General features: G+C 24.5%; 1 protein-coding gene across 1 annotated transcript in view; it reads left to right on the top strand.

Moving 5' to 3' along the window:
- LOC117180626 (potassium voltage-gated channel subfamily KQT member 1-like) overlaps window positions 1-13,397 on the top strand; it is a 245,022-nt gene that overhangs the window by 157,858 nt on the left and 73,767 nt on the right. Inside the window, exon 13 of the mRNA XM_033373115.1 lies at window positions 13,074-13,150. Within this exon, the coding sequence (XP_033229006.1) occupies window positions 13,074-13,150 (77 nt within the window). The remainder of the gene's footprint in view (window positions 1-13,073; window positions 13,151-13,397) is intronic.

The following is a 13,397-nucleotide window of genomic DNA, read 5'->3' as shown; positions in this document are numbered from 1 at the left end:
AATAGACTAAGTAAAATTTGAAATTCCGTGAATATGAATATGAAAGCTTCCAAATTTTAAAACTCTTTAGATCGAATTATAAAACACTTAAATTTTTTAACATCTTCAGTAAAAACAGTAAAATAGATGGTAATTTTTTACAAAAATGGGTGACTAAATTTTTCTCAAAAAAAATTAATGTAGCTAACCTATTGAAATCAACTCGAGAAAAATCAATTTTTAACAAAATATATAAATTTTCAACTGAATAGTTAAATTTACAAATAAGAAAGATCAATGGAACAATTGAGTTTACAGTTAAAAAATGTTAAAAACATACCTAAATGTTTAGCTAAGGAGATCAATTTTCCACTACAATTATGAATCGTCAACAACCAAAATCATTTTCAGGAAAGTCGTTCAACTTTTAACCAAGTATTTGAATTTTCAATTTAAAAAATGAATTCTTAGCAAAAAATGCAATAGTTGTTATTTTAACCCAAACAAAATTTACGTTTCAAATTGAAAACAATTAGATTCAACCATAGAAAAGAATAATTTGTGAGAAAATAATTGAACCGCCAAACAAAAGAGATGAATTTTCAAACAAATAAAAAAAAAACTAATTTTCTAACAACCAATTAAATTTTTAATCCATAAATATAAAGTTTCAACTTTCGAATTCCAATTTTCAATTTAAAAAAGTTATTTCTACAAAATAATAAAATTTTAATAAGGAAGTTAATTTTGAACTAAATAAGAGTAGTTGAATTATCTATCAAAACAGTTCAATATATAAGCCAAAAAGACTACCATAATTTTCTACCGAAAGAGTTTAATTTCCATACGATTAAAAAAGACGAATTTTTTAGAACACTTTTTAATTTTTGAAGAAAAAAAATAGATTTTTAACCAAACAATTGAAGTTATAATCAAATAGATCCATTTTGAGGTCAAAAAGACGCATTGTTTAGAGTACAATGGACTTTTCAGCTAAAAGATGAATTCTCAACGAAAAAACTAAAAATCGATATTTCTAATAAAACATTATAATTTTGAACAAAATATTTCAATTTGTAACTAAAAAGTGAAATTTTCAACAAAATAATTACATTATTAAGAAATTACTACAATCTGAAAGAAATCGTTAAATTTCCAAACTACGAAGATAAATTCTCAAAAAAATTTAATGGTGGATATTTTAATAAAAAAAAAAATCAAATTTCTACCAAAATACGTGAAATTTAAACTCGCAAAGCTAAATTTTTGCCCCAGAAGATTCATTTTATAACAAAAAATACGAATTTTCAATAAAATACCGGATTTTCTTCCAAAATATTCCATTTTAAATAAAAAAGAGGACATTCTTAAATGAGAACATAGAAATTTTTTCTACCAAAAAATACTAATGTTCCACTAAAACATATCAGTTTTAAACAAAAAATGAAAATTTTTATTTAGAAAAATGAGTTTTTTGCCAAAAACACGAATTTGCAACAAAATACTCGAACGTCCATTCTGAGAATTTAATTTACGAAAAAGTCAATTTTTAACCAAAAATCGATTAGTTAAATTTACAGTTATACAATTATTTTACAGAAAAAAAGAAGTATTAACAAATTAGTTCAACTTTTATCAAAGTATTTCAATTTTCAAGCCAAAAAGATGATATTTGATTAGAAAAAGTTAAATTTTCAACAAAGAAAGTTTATTTTCAACCAAGAATGATAGCATTTCTACCAAAAGAAGAATTTTATATAAGAAAAATAATATTAAACTAAAACAGTTAAAAGCAGCAAAATAATTGCATTTGCAAAAAAATACTGTAATTTTTAAATAAATAGTTGACTTTTTTTACATACAATCGTAAATTCTCGAGAAAAAAGTAATAGCTGATATTTCAAGGAAAAAATATGAAATTTCTACTAAAAGAGTTGAATTTTCGCAGCCAAAAAGCCAAATTCTTATCCAATAAAATTATTTTTCTTTTAAAAAGGGGCGAATTTTTAACAAAATTAATTAATTTTCAACTTAAAAGATACATTTTCATTAAAAGAATGAAAAAGTTTAATTATTAGTCGAAAAATTGGCAACAAGAAGAAAAGGAATTTTCAAGAAGATAGTCTTATAAATTTTCAACGAAAATGTTGCATTTTAAGCCAAAAAAGAATACATTTTAAACCAACAAGATTAGTTTTTACTACACAATACAAGATTTCAATTAAAAAAGACCAATTTTTTACAAAATCGTTACATTTTTGGTTAAGAAAATTAATTTATTACCAAAAAAGCGAATTTTCAGATGAAATTTTCTGAAACAGTTGCATTTTCAACAAAAAAGTTTCTTTCCAGCCAAGAAAGAGGAAATTCCAATAAAAAAGAAGAATTTTCCATAGGAAAAAGATTGTTAAACCGAAACAGATGAATTTTCAAAAAAAAATTATTTTTAACACAATAGTTGAACTCTTAACCTTTTAGCCAAGTAATTTAATTTTCAACCTACGAAGGTGAATTTTCAACCAAAAGGTTGAATTTTATAACAAAAAAAATTAAAATTCATCCAGAAACAGCTGCATTTTATTAACATCACATCCAAATTTATTATAATTCAATCCTCTACGAAAATTTGAAAAACCAAATTTAAAAAGCTAATTTCTCTTGAATATCACTTATTAATTGTATTTTCAAGTATTTTTACAGCTATAAGTTTGCAGCGCTTTTTAACTTGCGTCAGTTGAGTTGCTCATCAGCTTTCGTCTTCTCTCATTATTTCTGCTTGAGTTAATTTTGCTTCCATTGGGTTCTTCTCTAGAATTCATGAACAAGCAAAAGATATGGTAGAAAAAGAAATAATATAATATTCAAACCTCAGTTTGAAATGGTTTAGTTTTTAACATTTTGGCAGCGTATGATACTATTTGACAGGAGTCATTTTTTGAAACTCTCCTCACACGGTTAATATTTCAGCAATTCATAAAGTTTCGAAACATAACTTTTGCTTAGCTTTGATCATGTAGCAAGCTCTCGTCATCAAACTCAAAACTCAACCCAAACCATTCTGGACGTTCTGCAAGAGGTATTTAATGAGAACTGCAAAACAGTAAAAATGGAATGTGGGGTTTGTAGATAAACTAGGCAATAAATATAGAAAGGCCTGCTCATCCCTTAAAATATTGATGGCCAGGATTTCCTTCTGCGATACTAAATTTTGTTTCATGAAACTTCTTTTTTTTCCAATGCCGAAAACATTTATTTAAATAAATGAAACATGCACAAATTACGAGATTTTTTCTGCAATTTTTTTGCCATTTAATATTGATGATTAATTTTTTTTCATTTAATCATTTAACGGTGATAAAAAAATTACGTAAGACGATTTTGAGAGTTGGGGAGTTTGTTAAAGTCTGACTGTTTTGCCCAAGAGATTCATTTTTGATCAAACAGTTTAATTCTTAACCAAAAAAGATTATATTAAATTTTAAGAATTTGCTAGACAAAAAGATGAGCCTTCTACAAAACAGTCGAAGTTTCAATCCACTAGTTGAATTTTTAACCAAAAAAGACTACATTTGTACCAAAACAGATAACCTTTTGAATAAAAAAATATGAATCTTCTATAATAGTGGGAATTAAAATTCCTAAAGATTTTTAAGTCAGCGAATAGAAAAAAAAAAATCCTAAAGGTCGAGTTTTAAAATCAAATACAACAGATTTCTACGAAAATACGAAATAATTTTCTACCAAAAATGAGAAGTTATGAAAATTTTTCATTTTGTTTACATCAGTTTTCAATCAAATAGTTAAATTTTGAACTAAAAAGATCAATGTTCTACCAAAAATGGAATTGTACAATTTTCAAATCAAAAAATTAATTTTTAACCTGAAAGATTAGTTTTTAACCGAAAAGATCAGTTTTCAACCGAAAAGATTAGTTTTTAACTGAAAAGAATAGTTTTTAACTGAAAATTAAGTTTTTAACGAAAAATGTGATAGTTAATGTTTCAAACAAAAAATATTTTATTTTTTAATGTAGAACAGTTGAATTAAAAAAATAATCACGAATTTTCAACAAAAAGTTGATATCTGAACTGAAAGAGACTAGTACTCAACCAACAAATTGCATTTTTAAGCAAAAACATTACTATTTCTACCAAGACGGATTTTCAAAAAGGAACAACATTTTTTAAACTAAATAATACAATTTTGAACCAAAGGACCTTCTCTGCTAAAAAAAACGAAATTACAGCAAAATACACGAATTTTTAATTAAATGGTTTAATTTTCAAATAAAAAATATCAATTTTTTATTAAGAATGCAATAGCCAAATTGAAAAAATTAACTTTTAGCTAAAAAATTTCCACAAAATACATCAGTTTTTAACAAAATGGTTAAATTTTTAAACAAGCAGTTTAATTTTTTCTCAGAAAGACTAATTTTTAACAATAACAAAAATAGTTGAATTTTGAACCAATAAGAGGACTAATTTTCTACCAACAAAGACGAACTTAAAATAGAATACATGTATTTTTATCCAAATAGTTAAATTATAACTAAAAATCATCAGTTTTATAACAAAAATATAAAAGTCCAATTTTCAATTGAAAAAATAAATTTTTAGCAAGAGAAAACGAAGATTAATTTTCTACCAAAACGGAAGATTTATAAACGAAATACATAAATTTCCAAGCTAATAGCAGTATTTTCGTTGAAACTTGATCTTTTTGGTTAAAAACTAATCTTTTTAGTTTAAAATTAATTTTTTTATCGGAAAATTTAATTATTCCTTTTTCATTATAACATTCATCTTTTTTGGTTCAAAATTTTACTATTTGGTTGTAAATTGATATAGAGAAAATGACAAATTTTCACAACTTGTCTTTTTTGGTAGAAAATTATTTTCCTGGTTCGTTTTTATTTGGTATAAAATTAATTTTTTGGTTGTTGAAAGTGCAACTGCTTGGTTTCAATTAATCTGTTTAAGTTTACGTGTCAAGTATTTTGTTGAGAATTTGACTTTTTGCTTCTTCAAAAAGGAAGCTTTGTTTGTTCAGATTTAACTTTCTTTGTCACAATCTTAAAATTATTAATATTTAATAATATTGATTTAGATCAATAGAAAGAACATTAACATATAATAAATTTATAATTAATTTCCCTGGTCAAAAAACCTAAGATTAATAATAAAAAACTAATAGCAGAATTTTCAATTCAAAACATTTTAATTTTTTACCAAAATGGAATATTTTAATTTGCAGATGAAAAAATTAATTTTCAACTAAAAAGATTAATTTTTAAGAAAAAAATAGTAATAGTTGATATTTCAAACAAAAAATGTTTTACTTTTTAATATAAAATCGTTGAATTAAAAAAATAATGACAATTTTTCAACAAAACAGATGAATCTTCAATTTAAACAGATTGCTATTCAACCAAAAAGTAGAATTTTCATCAAAAAGATTAATATTTCTACCTACAAATACAAATTTTCAAAAAGAATATTTTTTAACTAAATAGTACAATTTTAAACCAAGGGCACTAATTTCCTACCACAAAAGACGATCTTGCAACCAAATACATGAATTTTTCAAACAAATAGTTGAGTTTTTATCTAAAAAATATAAATTTTCTATCAAAAATTGTATAGTTAATTTCGAATTGAAAAAAAAATAATTTTCAACGAAATACATCAATTTTTAAACAAACATCTAAATTTTGATACAGAAAATTATTTTTTTTTACTAAAAAAGACGAACTTTTAACTAACTAAATAGTTGAATTTTAAACCAAGAGGATTAAGTTTCTACGAAAAAAGAAGAATAGCTGATAATATAAATAAATTTCGAAACTATAGTTGTAATTTCAACTAAAAAAGTTTAACCTTCTACCAAAACAAAAAAAAATGAATTTTTAACAAAGTAGAAAAATTTCACATAGAAATTTCGTTGACCTTTCTGCCCACCCAAAATATTTTTACGTAATTTATGCACAGCCCCTTACTGATTAAATTCGGTATATTTTTGTTTGTGTTCTGTTACATCACCTGATTTATTTTCAGCTTTCCATTTATTGAAGTCTTCGTTTACCGAATATTAGGGACTGCCACTTATTCGAACCATTGCTTGGTCACTTAAGCAAAACGTTTCCTGCATTTGTTACTACATAGATTTAAGTTATTTACATTTTGGATTACACTTCAAAGCCTAGAAGAGCAATTTCACTAGATGGAATTTTACACATTAATTAAGTTTTCTATGAACAGATTAGGCGTTCCTAGGAACCCTTACATCATTGATTTTTTTTAACTTTGGCTACTAATTTGTTTAGTAAGGAAAATATAGATATGGATAGACTTCGATAATTGCTACCTTTAAAATATCCTTTTCAAGAATAAATTATAAAACCTTTGTACTTTATATCAATTGTTTAAAAAAAAATTAAATTTTTACTTGAAATGTCATTTTGGTGCTATATAATTTACTATTTATTCATTAAGTCACAAAAAGAAGATTTTTAAATATTTCTTTTCTCAAAAAAAAAGAAAAGCTTTTGATTAATTAGATGACTTTTATGATTGATTATATAGATTTCTGCTGTTATGAAAATAAAAATCCTAACATTAATTTAACTGTTTAACTGTTTAATTATAGTTTAACTAATTTAACTGTTGGCTAAAAGTAAATTTTTAGCCAAGAAGACAACATTTTTCACAAAAGTGTTTACGTTTTAACCAACGAGATAAATCTTTAGCAACCAAAATATTTCAACCAAATAGTTCAATTTTTAACGAAGTAGTTGAATTTTCTACTAACAGAAATACATTTACAAAAAAAAGAATCTTCAATAACATTCGAATTTTCAAGTAAAAAGATTTTTCAGTCAATAAAAACAAGAAATGCAATCAAAGTGATAAATTTTCAAGCCAAAAAAAAAAAAATTTCCTGCAAAGCAGTTCAATGTGTAATACAAAACTTAAATTTTCACTGAAATCCTTGCTTTTTCTACCATAATAGTTCAATTTTCAACTTATAAAGAATGAATTTTAAATACAAAATAGAATAGTTAAATTTCTGTAGATAAAACTTAACTTAATTAAGCATCTCATTTTTAACAAAGTATTATATTTAAGTAGTTACATTTTCAACAACCAATGAATGATTTTGTAACGAAATCGTTCAATTTTCAGGCCACGGTGGCGAAAATTCTACAAGTAGTTGAATTTTATACCCAAAAAACAAAATTTCAACAAAGAACCCGAATTTTTACCAAATAGTTGAATTTTTTGACTAAGAAAGGATACAATTGAATGAAAATTCAGTTTCCAGAGAAAAAAGTAATTTTGTATAAAAAAAAAGAATTCTTAAACAAGTATTTTGATCAACAAGTAGAATTTTTAAACAAAAAAGATCATTCTGCAGTTAGACATTCAAGCCAGAATGACAGATTTTCTAAATAGCAGTTGAATTTTTTACCAAAAAGTAAATTTATAACTAATTCATTGAATTTTCTACCAAAATAATTAAATTTTTAACCAAAAATGGCGATTATACAACGAAAAAGTTGAATTTTCCACCAAGAAAAACATTCAACCAAAATTTTATTTTAAACTAAACAATTGCAGTAAAAACCAAATAATTGAAATTTTCATTTAGAAAATCGGAAGTTTTAACAAAATAATTGATCTTTAATCAAATGGTTAAAATTTCCAATACAAAAAAACAAATTTGTTTAAACTTTTAAATTTTCAGCGAAAAAGTTAGTTTCCTACTAAGAAAGATGAATTTTCAATCAAGAAGAAGAATTTTCGACCAAAAGACGAATTTTAAAAGCATTCGTGAATTTTTAATCAAACATTTAATTTTTTAAAAAGACTGAACAATCCAAAAAACAAAATTCCCGATGCTATAAAATTCCTGAAAAAAAATATTCGAAACAAAAAATTCCCGAAATTATGAAATTAGCGACAATTTAATATTTTTGGATTAGAAAATTCCCGACAATTTTTAATATTACCGAATTTAAAATATTCCGATGATAGATAATTCCGAAAATAAAATTAGCTACATTATAGAATATCGAACACTATAAAATTACCAACGCAGGAAATTTCTGAATTACAAAATCCCCAAAGTGAAAAATAAAAAACTGATTTTAAAAATAAACAATAGAATGAAAAATATGTTTATGACATAAAATTTTTTTATTTTGTTCGTTTAACAATTTCTTAATGTTTTATATTAAAAAATTTCCTTGTGTCAGTAATTTCAGTGTCGGATATTATATGTCTGCAATTTTGTTTTGAAAATTTCCAAATTCGGTAATATCATAAGCTGTAGGGAATTTTAGTATTCGAAAAATTTTCCAATTCATGCATTTTAAAATGACAGCAAATTTTTTATTTCGGGAATTTTTTATTTCAAATATTTTGATTTTCTTGTTGTGAAAGAAAAAAGCTTAAACAATTTTTTGTTAAATTTAGAATTTTTTGAATATGCGCAAAATGCATGTTTTAATGGTTAAGTTAAATCCACCTTTTTTTTGGAAAAAATATGAACGTGTCGAACATCAATTTTTTCAGATTGCATAATAAAAAAATTGAAAAATATTTTGGTTTCATGGAAAAAAATTATTTTCGTGATTCCGGAATTTTAGGATTTGGTACTTTTTTGATTGATAACGCTTTAAACATCACGAACATTTTTGTTTTCTCATAAAAGAAAATACTTAAGACATATTTAATTTTTTCCAATAAAGTGTTTATCTAACTCATACCCAGAAAAACTTGTTTTTTGCACTTTAAACAATTCTTGATGAAACAAATTTTTTTTAATTTCTTATTTTCTATTATTGTCCACTATAAAAAACTGTAAGAATAACAGCTACAAGGTTTATTTATGAATAATCAAATAGAAAATATCATTCATTAATCCAAAAGTTTAATTATCTTTTTTATAAGTGATTTTACTCAACAAAGAATTATGAAATCATTGTTTTTGCTTATTTCTAAACAAGAATTTTTTTAAATAAATAACCTAATAGAAAAAAAATCCCAATATAATAGAGCCCAGAATTATTTATATTCTTTTTAATTAATGCCGAAAATGTATAAAATGAAATATAAAACCAATCTAATAAAATGTAAATTTTATTTTTTAATAGAAAAATGTTTAAAACTTACTTTTTTTGAAATTATGTGAAGCACTCAGGTTTTATCATTTTTTTCTACAAAAAAAAATTAAGTATAAAATAGGAGAGTATAATCGAGAAAATATCCTATATTTTTTCTACTGAAAAAATAAATCGCACTTTAAAAGAATCGTTGATCTAAAGGTCCGGTTTGTGTAAGTTTGAACAAGGACAAATTATTCTTTTGTAATTGGAAGTTTGGGGCTATTAAGGACTGCCGCATATTGGTTAAACAATGCTTTTATTTTTATTTTTTATAATTTCAGATTATTTAAATAATTGTGTCCAAAACGTCAATATTTAAAGGGATGTTCACTGAGCCTCCTTAAAATACACAACTCGCTCCCGAGATTGCCTTTACGACCTGCTCAAGTAAGAGATTAGATTTTGTAGAGGAAAATTTCGGTGAATATTCAGCGAGAGTAATAAATGAAACTACTACAGAAATTACGTAGGAGGCGAGAAATTTGTAACGAGTGAAGCAAAATAGAGAATTTATAATTTGTGACGATTCCGGAAGCTTGTGGTCCACTTTGGCGATGGCAGTTTAAATGATATTCACGTTTTTATGAACAAGAATAATTAATATCAATTTGGGGTATCAATGCAAAATAATACTTCATAATTTTGTATTTGGAGAAAAAACTTGAAATTCCAGGGTTGCTACAAAATCCTAATTTTGAAATTCCCCTAGTTTCCCTGATTTTTCTCTGACCGTTATAATTTTTTTGTTTACTATAAAAATAATAAAGGCACATATATTATAACTAAGAGTTCTTGCATTCCCAACGAAACAGCTCAACTTTCATGTAACGAAACAGTTGATTTTTCAACCGAAAGGATAAATTTTCAACCAAGAAAATAATTTTTCTAACAAGGAAGTCGACTTTTAATCGAATATCAATTTTTAAGAAAATAGTTAAATCCACAAACAAAAAAATGAATTTCTTAACCGTGAACATTATTTTTATAGCAAAAAAAAGACGAATTTTCAACCAAACATGAATGTTCAACTAAAAAAGAAGCACATTTTTAACAAATTAATGGAGCTTTCAAGTAAAAACTACGAGTTTTTAACAAAATATGTTACGATTTCAACCAAGTAGCTCAACTTATAACTGAACAGTTGAATTTCTATTTATAAAGATTAATTTTCTACCAAAAAGACAAATTTTAACAAAATTAATTAATTTTTAACAAAACATATACAGTAAAAAAATTAATTTAACACAAGAAAAATAAATTTTAAAAAAAAGGTAAAATTTCAATCAAAAAAGGTTAATTCTCTATTGAAAATTTGATACTTGAATTTTTCACTAAAAACGATCAAAATTAACAAAAATAGTTACGATTTCAATGAAAAAGCTGAGCTTCAACTAATATAATAGATTTTCAACATAGTAGTTTAACTTTAAACTAAATAGTTGAATTCTTAATTTAAAATATTAATTTTGTACCAAAAAGACGAATTTTCATTCATATATCAATTATTAACAAATTTCTTTCGATTTCAAATAGATGAGTTTCTAATTAATAAAGTGGACTTTGAACGACGTAGTTCAACTTTTAACGAAATACTTGAATTTTCAATTTAAAAGTTTAATTTTCCACCAAAAAAAGACAAATTTTCAACAAAATATGTGAATTTTAAACTAAAAAAGATCATTTTTGTATTAATAATAAATAAATAAATTTCAAAACTTTAACTAAATTTTCAATGAAAAAGGATGAATTTTCAAAGCAAAATAAAACTAAAAATAGAAATGATAAATTTACAGTTTAAAAAAATTCATTTTTGATTTTAAAAAAAGCGAATTTTTAACAAAATTGTTTAATTTTCTGCCAAGGAAAAGAATTTCAACCAAAAACATAACTTTATAACCAGGAAGACTAAGTTTGTACCAAAAAATATTATTTTTCAATAAAATATATGAATTTTTTACTAAAAAAATATTAATTTTCAAGTAACAATGAAATAATTATTATTTTAGTTGAAAAAGTTAATTTAAGGCAACGCCTTTTCAAGAAAATAGTTTAGTTTTCAACCACTGACATTAATCTGTAACTAAGGTAATGAATCTTTAACTAGAAAGCTAATGTTAAACCAAATTGTTGAATTTTAAACCATAAGGATGATTTTTCCACCAAAAAGACCAAAATTTATTAATTTTTGACTAGAAAGAATTATTTTCAAATCAGAACTAGATTAGTTAAATCTTCAGTAAAACAAATTTTAACAGAGAAACACGAATTTCTAACCAAATATTTAAATTTTACAACAAAGAAATAATTTTTAACAACAAAAAATAATAATTTTCACGCAGAAGATTATTTATATACCACAAAAGATAACATTTCCACCAAGAAGATTAATTTTGTACCCTAAAATAATTTTTTTTGACAAAATAGATAAATTTTAAACTAAAAATGGGGTGGTTATATTATCACTTTAAACCAAATATTGTAATAAAAACGAATTTTCCACAAAATATTGCACTTTTTAACCATAGAAATGAATTTTCCATAAAAATTTAACTTATTCTTTGCCAAGAAGATTAATAACCTATTACAAAAGACGCATTTAAAAAAAAATACACGAATTTTCAACTAAATAAGATAAAATGTATATACAAATATCAAATTGTTAAATTTCCTCTTGAAAAAATTAATTCTCAACGAATAATATAATAGTTGATATTTCAGCCAAAACTAAAGGTTTTGCAAGTTACCTCATTATCGGTCAAAAAATCAATTTTTAATTAGGCAGATTAATTTTATACCAAAAAACATGAATGAAAACCAAAACTTTAACAAAAAATTAATTCTCAACAAATATAAAAAAATGTAACTAAGAAAAGGGATTTTGTAACTAAAAGGCTTTATCGTCACTAAAAAAAATTCAAAATTGTCAACCAAGTAGTTACACTTATTTTCTACAAAAAACTCGAATACTCAATAAAAGTGTATTAGCTGGCATTTAAAAAAAAACGATTTTTATTTTCAACAAAAAACAATTGAATTCGAATAAAAAAGAAATTTTTTTAATAAATAGTTGAATACTCAACCAAAACAGATTAATTTTGAACCAAACAGTTATATTTTTAACCATCAAATTTTTAATATTTACAGTTTTCAACCAAGTTAGATTTTTCAGTCCCTAAAAATATTAAATTTAAAATGCTGAATTTTCATGTAAAAACACGACTTTTCTACTTCAAAATGAATCTTTAACCAAAGAGTAGAATTTTTTACTAGGATAATTGAAGTCCCAACCCAAAGACACGATTTTTCAACAAAACAGTTAAATTTTCAACCAAAAAGAATGACTCTTTATCAAAATTTTTGAATTTTAATCAAAATAATTAATCTAACTTCAAATTCAGTTGATATAAACACCCCCGACTCTTTCAAGTTTATCCTGACGTTCCCTGACCTGTAGCAACTCTGAATTATTATTAACCGGAAGCTAATTAGAGCCACTGTGAAGTTAGTTTTCGAGTACAGCTTGGCTCTCATATGCGAAGAACCCGGTTAGACCATTGGTAAGCGTGCGCGCGCAAGCCGGACAACTAACTTCCTAGTAGCCCTAATCCGTTCTCTAAACACTGAATTACGGAATGGTTAAAAAAATATAAGAGTAAAGGCAATTCGAGTGATGTCTGACCTAAAACCGACTTTGATCCCTTTACTTTATACTGCTTTCCTACTAATTAAATATGCAAATTCATATTATCGCAAGAACTCGGTGTTCCTGTAGATGGTTTTTAGTATTCTGAATTAATTTTTAAATGTTGAAAAAATTATTTCAGCAAATAGCAGAATTTTTTAGTGGATGAAACTGCACGAGGTTATTCTAGCCATTTTTACTTTTATTGTAAAAAGATACGTTATTTCTTTACTTTCTGTCCAGATGAGGATGACGACCAACCTCGGAGGTGCATTCAGTTGACCAGTCAACACAAAGGTGCTATTAGGGCTATTCGAAAGGTAAGTAAATTAAAAAAATTAAATTAAATAAAACATTCTAATCCTGCCCATCTATTTCTAGAACACGGACATGACATTTCAAATTGGGAACTCTAGTGGTCGATGATCGATCCACTAAAAAAATTACTAATCAAAATAATTAGTGAAATACGTAAAATGTACCTTAGATTACCCCATGAAAACCTTTTTTTTTTTTAATTTTCTGCATTTCTTTCTTTTAACGAGAAAATGATTCACTATTTTTGTT

This window comes from Belonocnema kinseyi, chromosome 9 (genome assembly GCF_010883055.1).
Source record: "Belonocnema kinseyi isolate 2016_QV_RU_SX_M_011 chromosome 9, B_treatae_v1, whole genome shotgun sequence".
Classification (NCBI taxonomy): domain Eukaryota; kingdom Metazoa; phylum Arthropoda; class Insecta; order Hymenoptera; family Cynipidae; genus Belonocnema; species Belonocnema kinseyi.
Note: the sequence above shows the minus strand (reverse complement) of the source record. Positions and strands in the feature narration are given on the sequence as shown.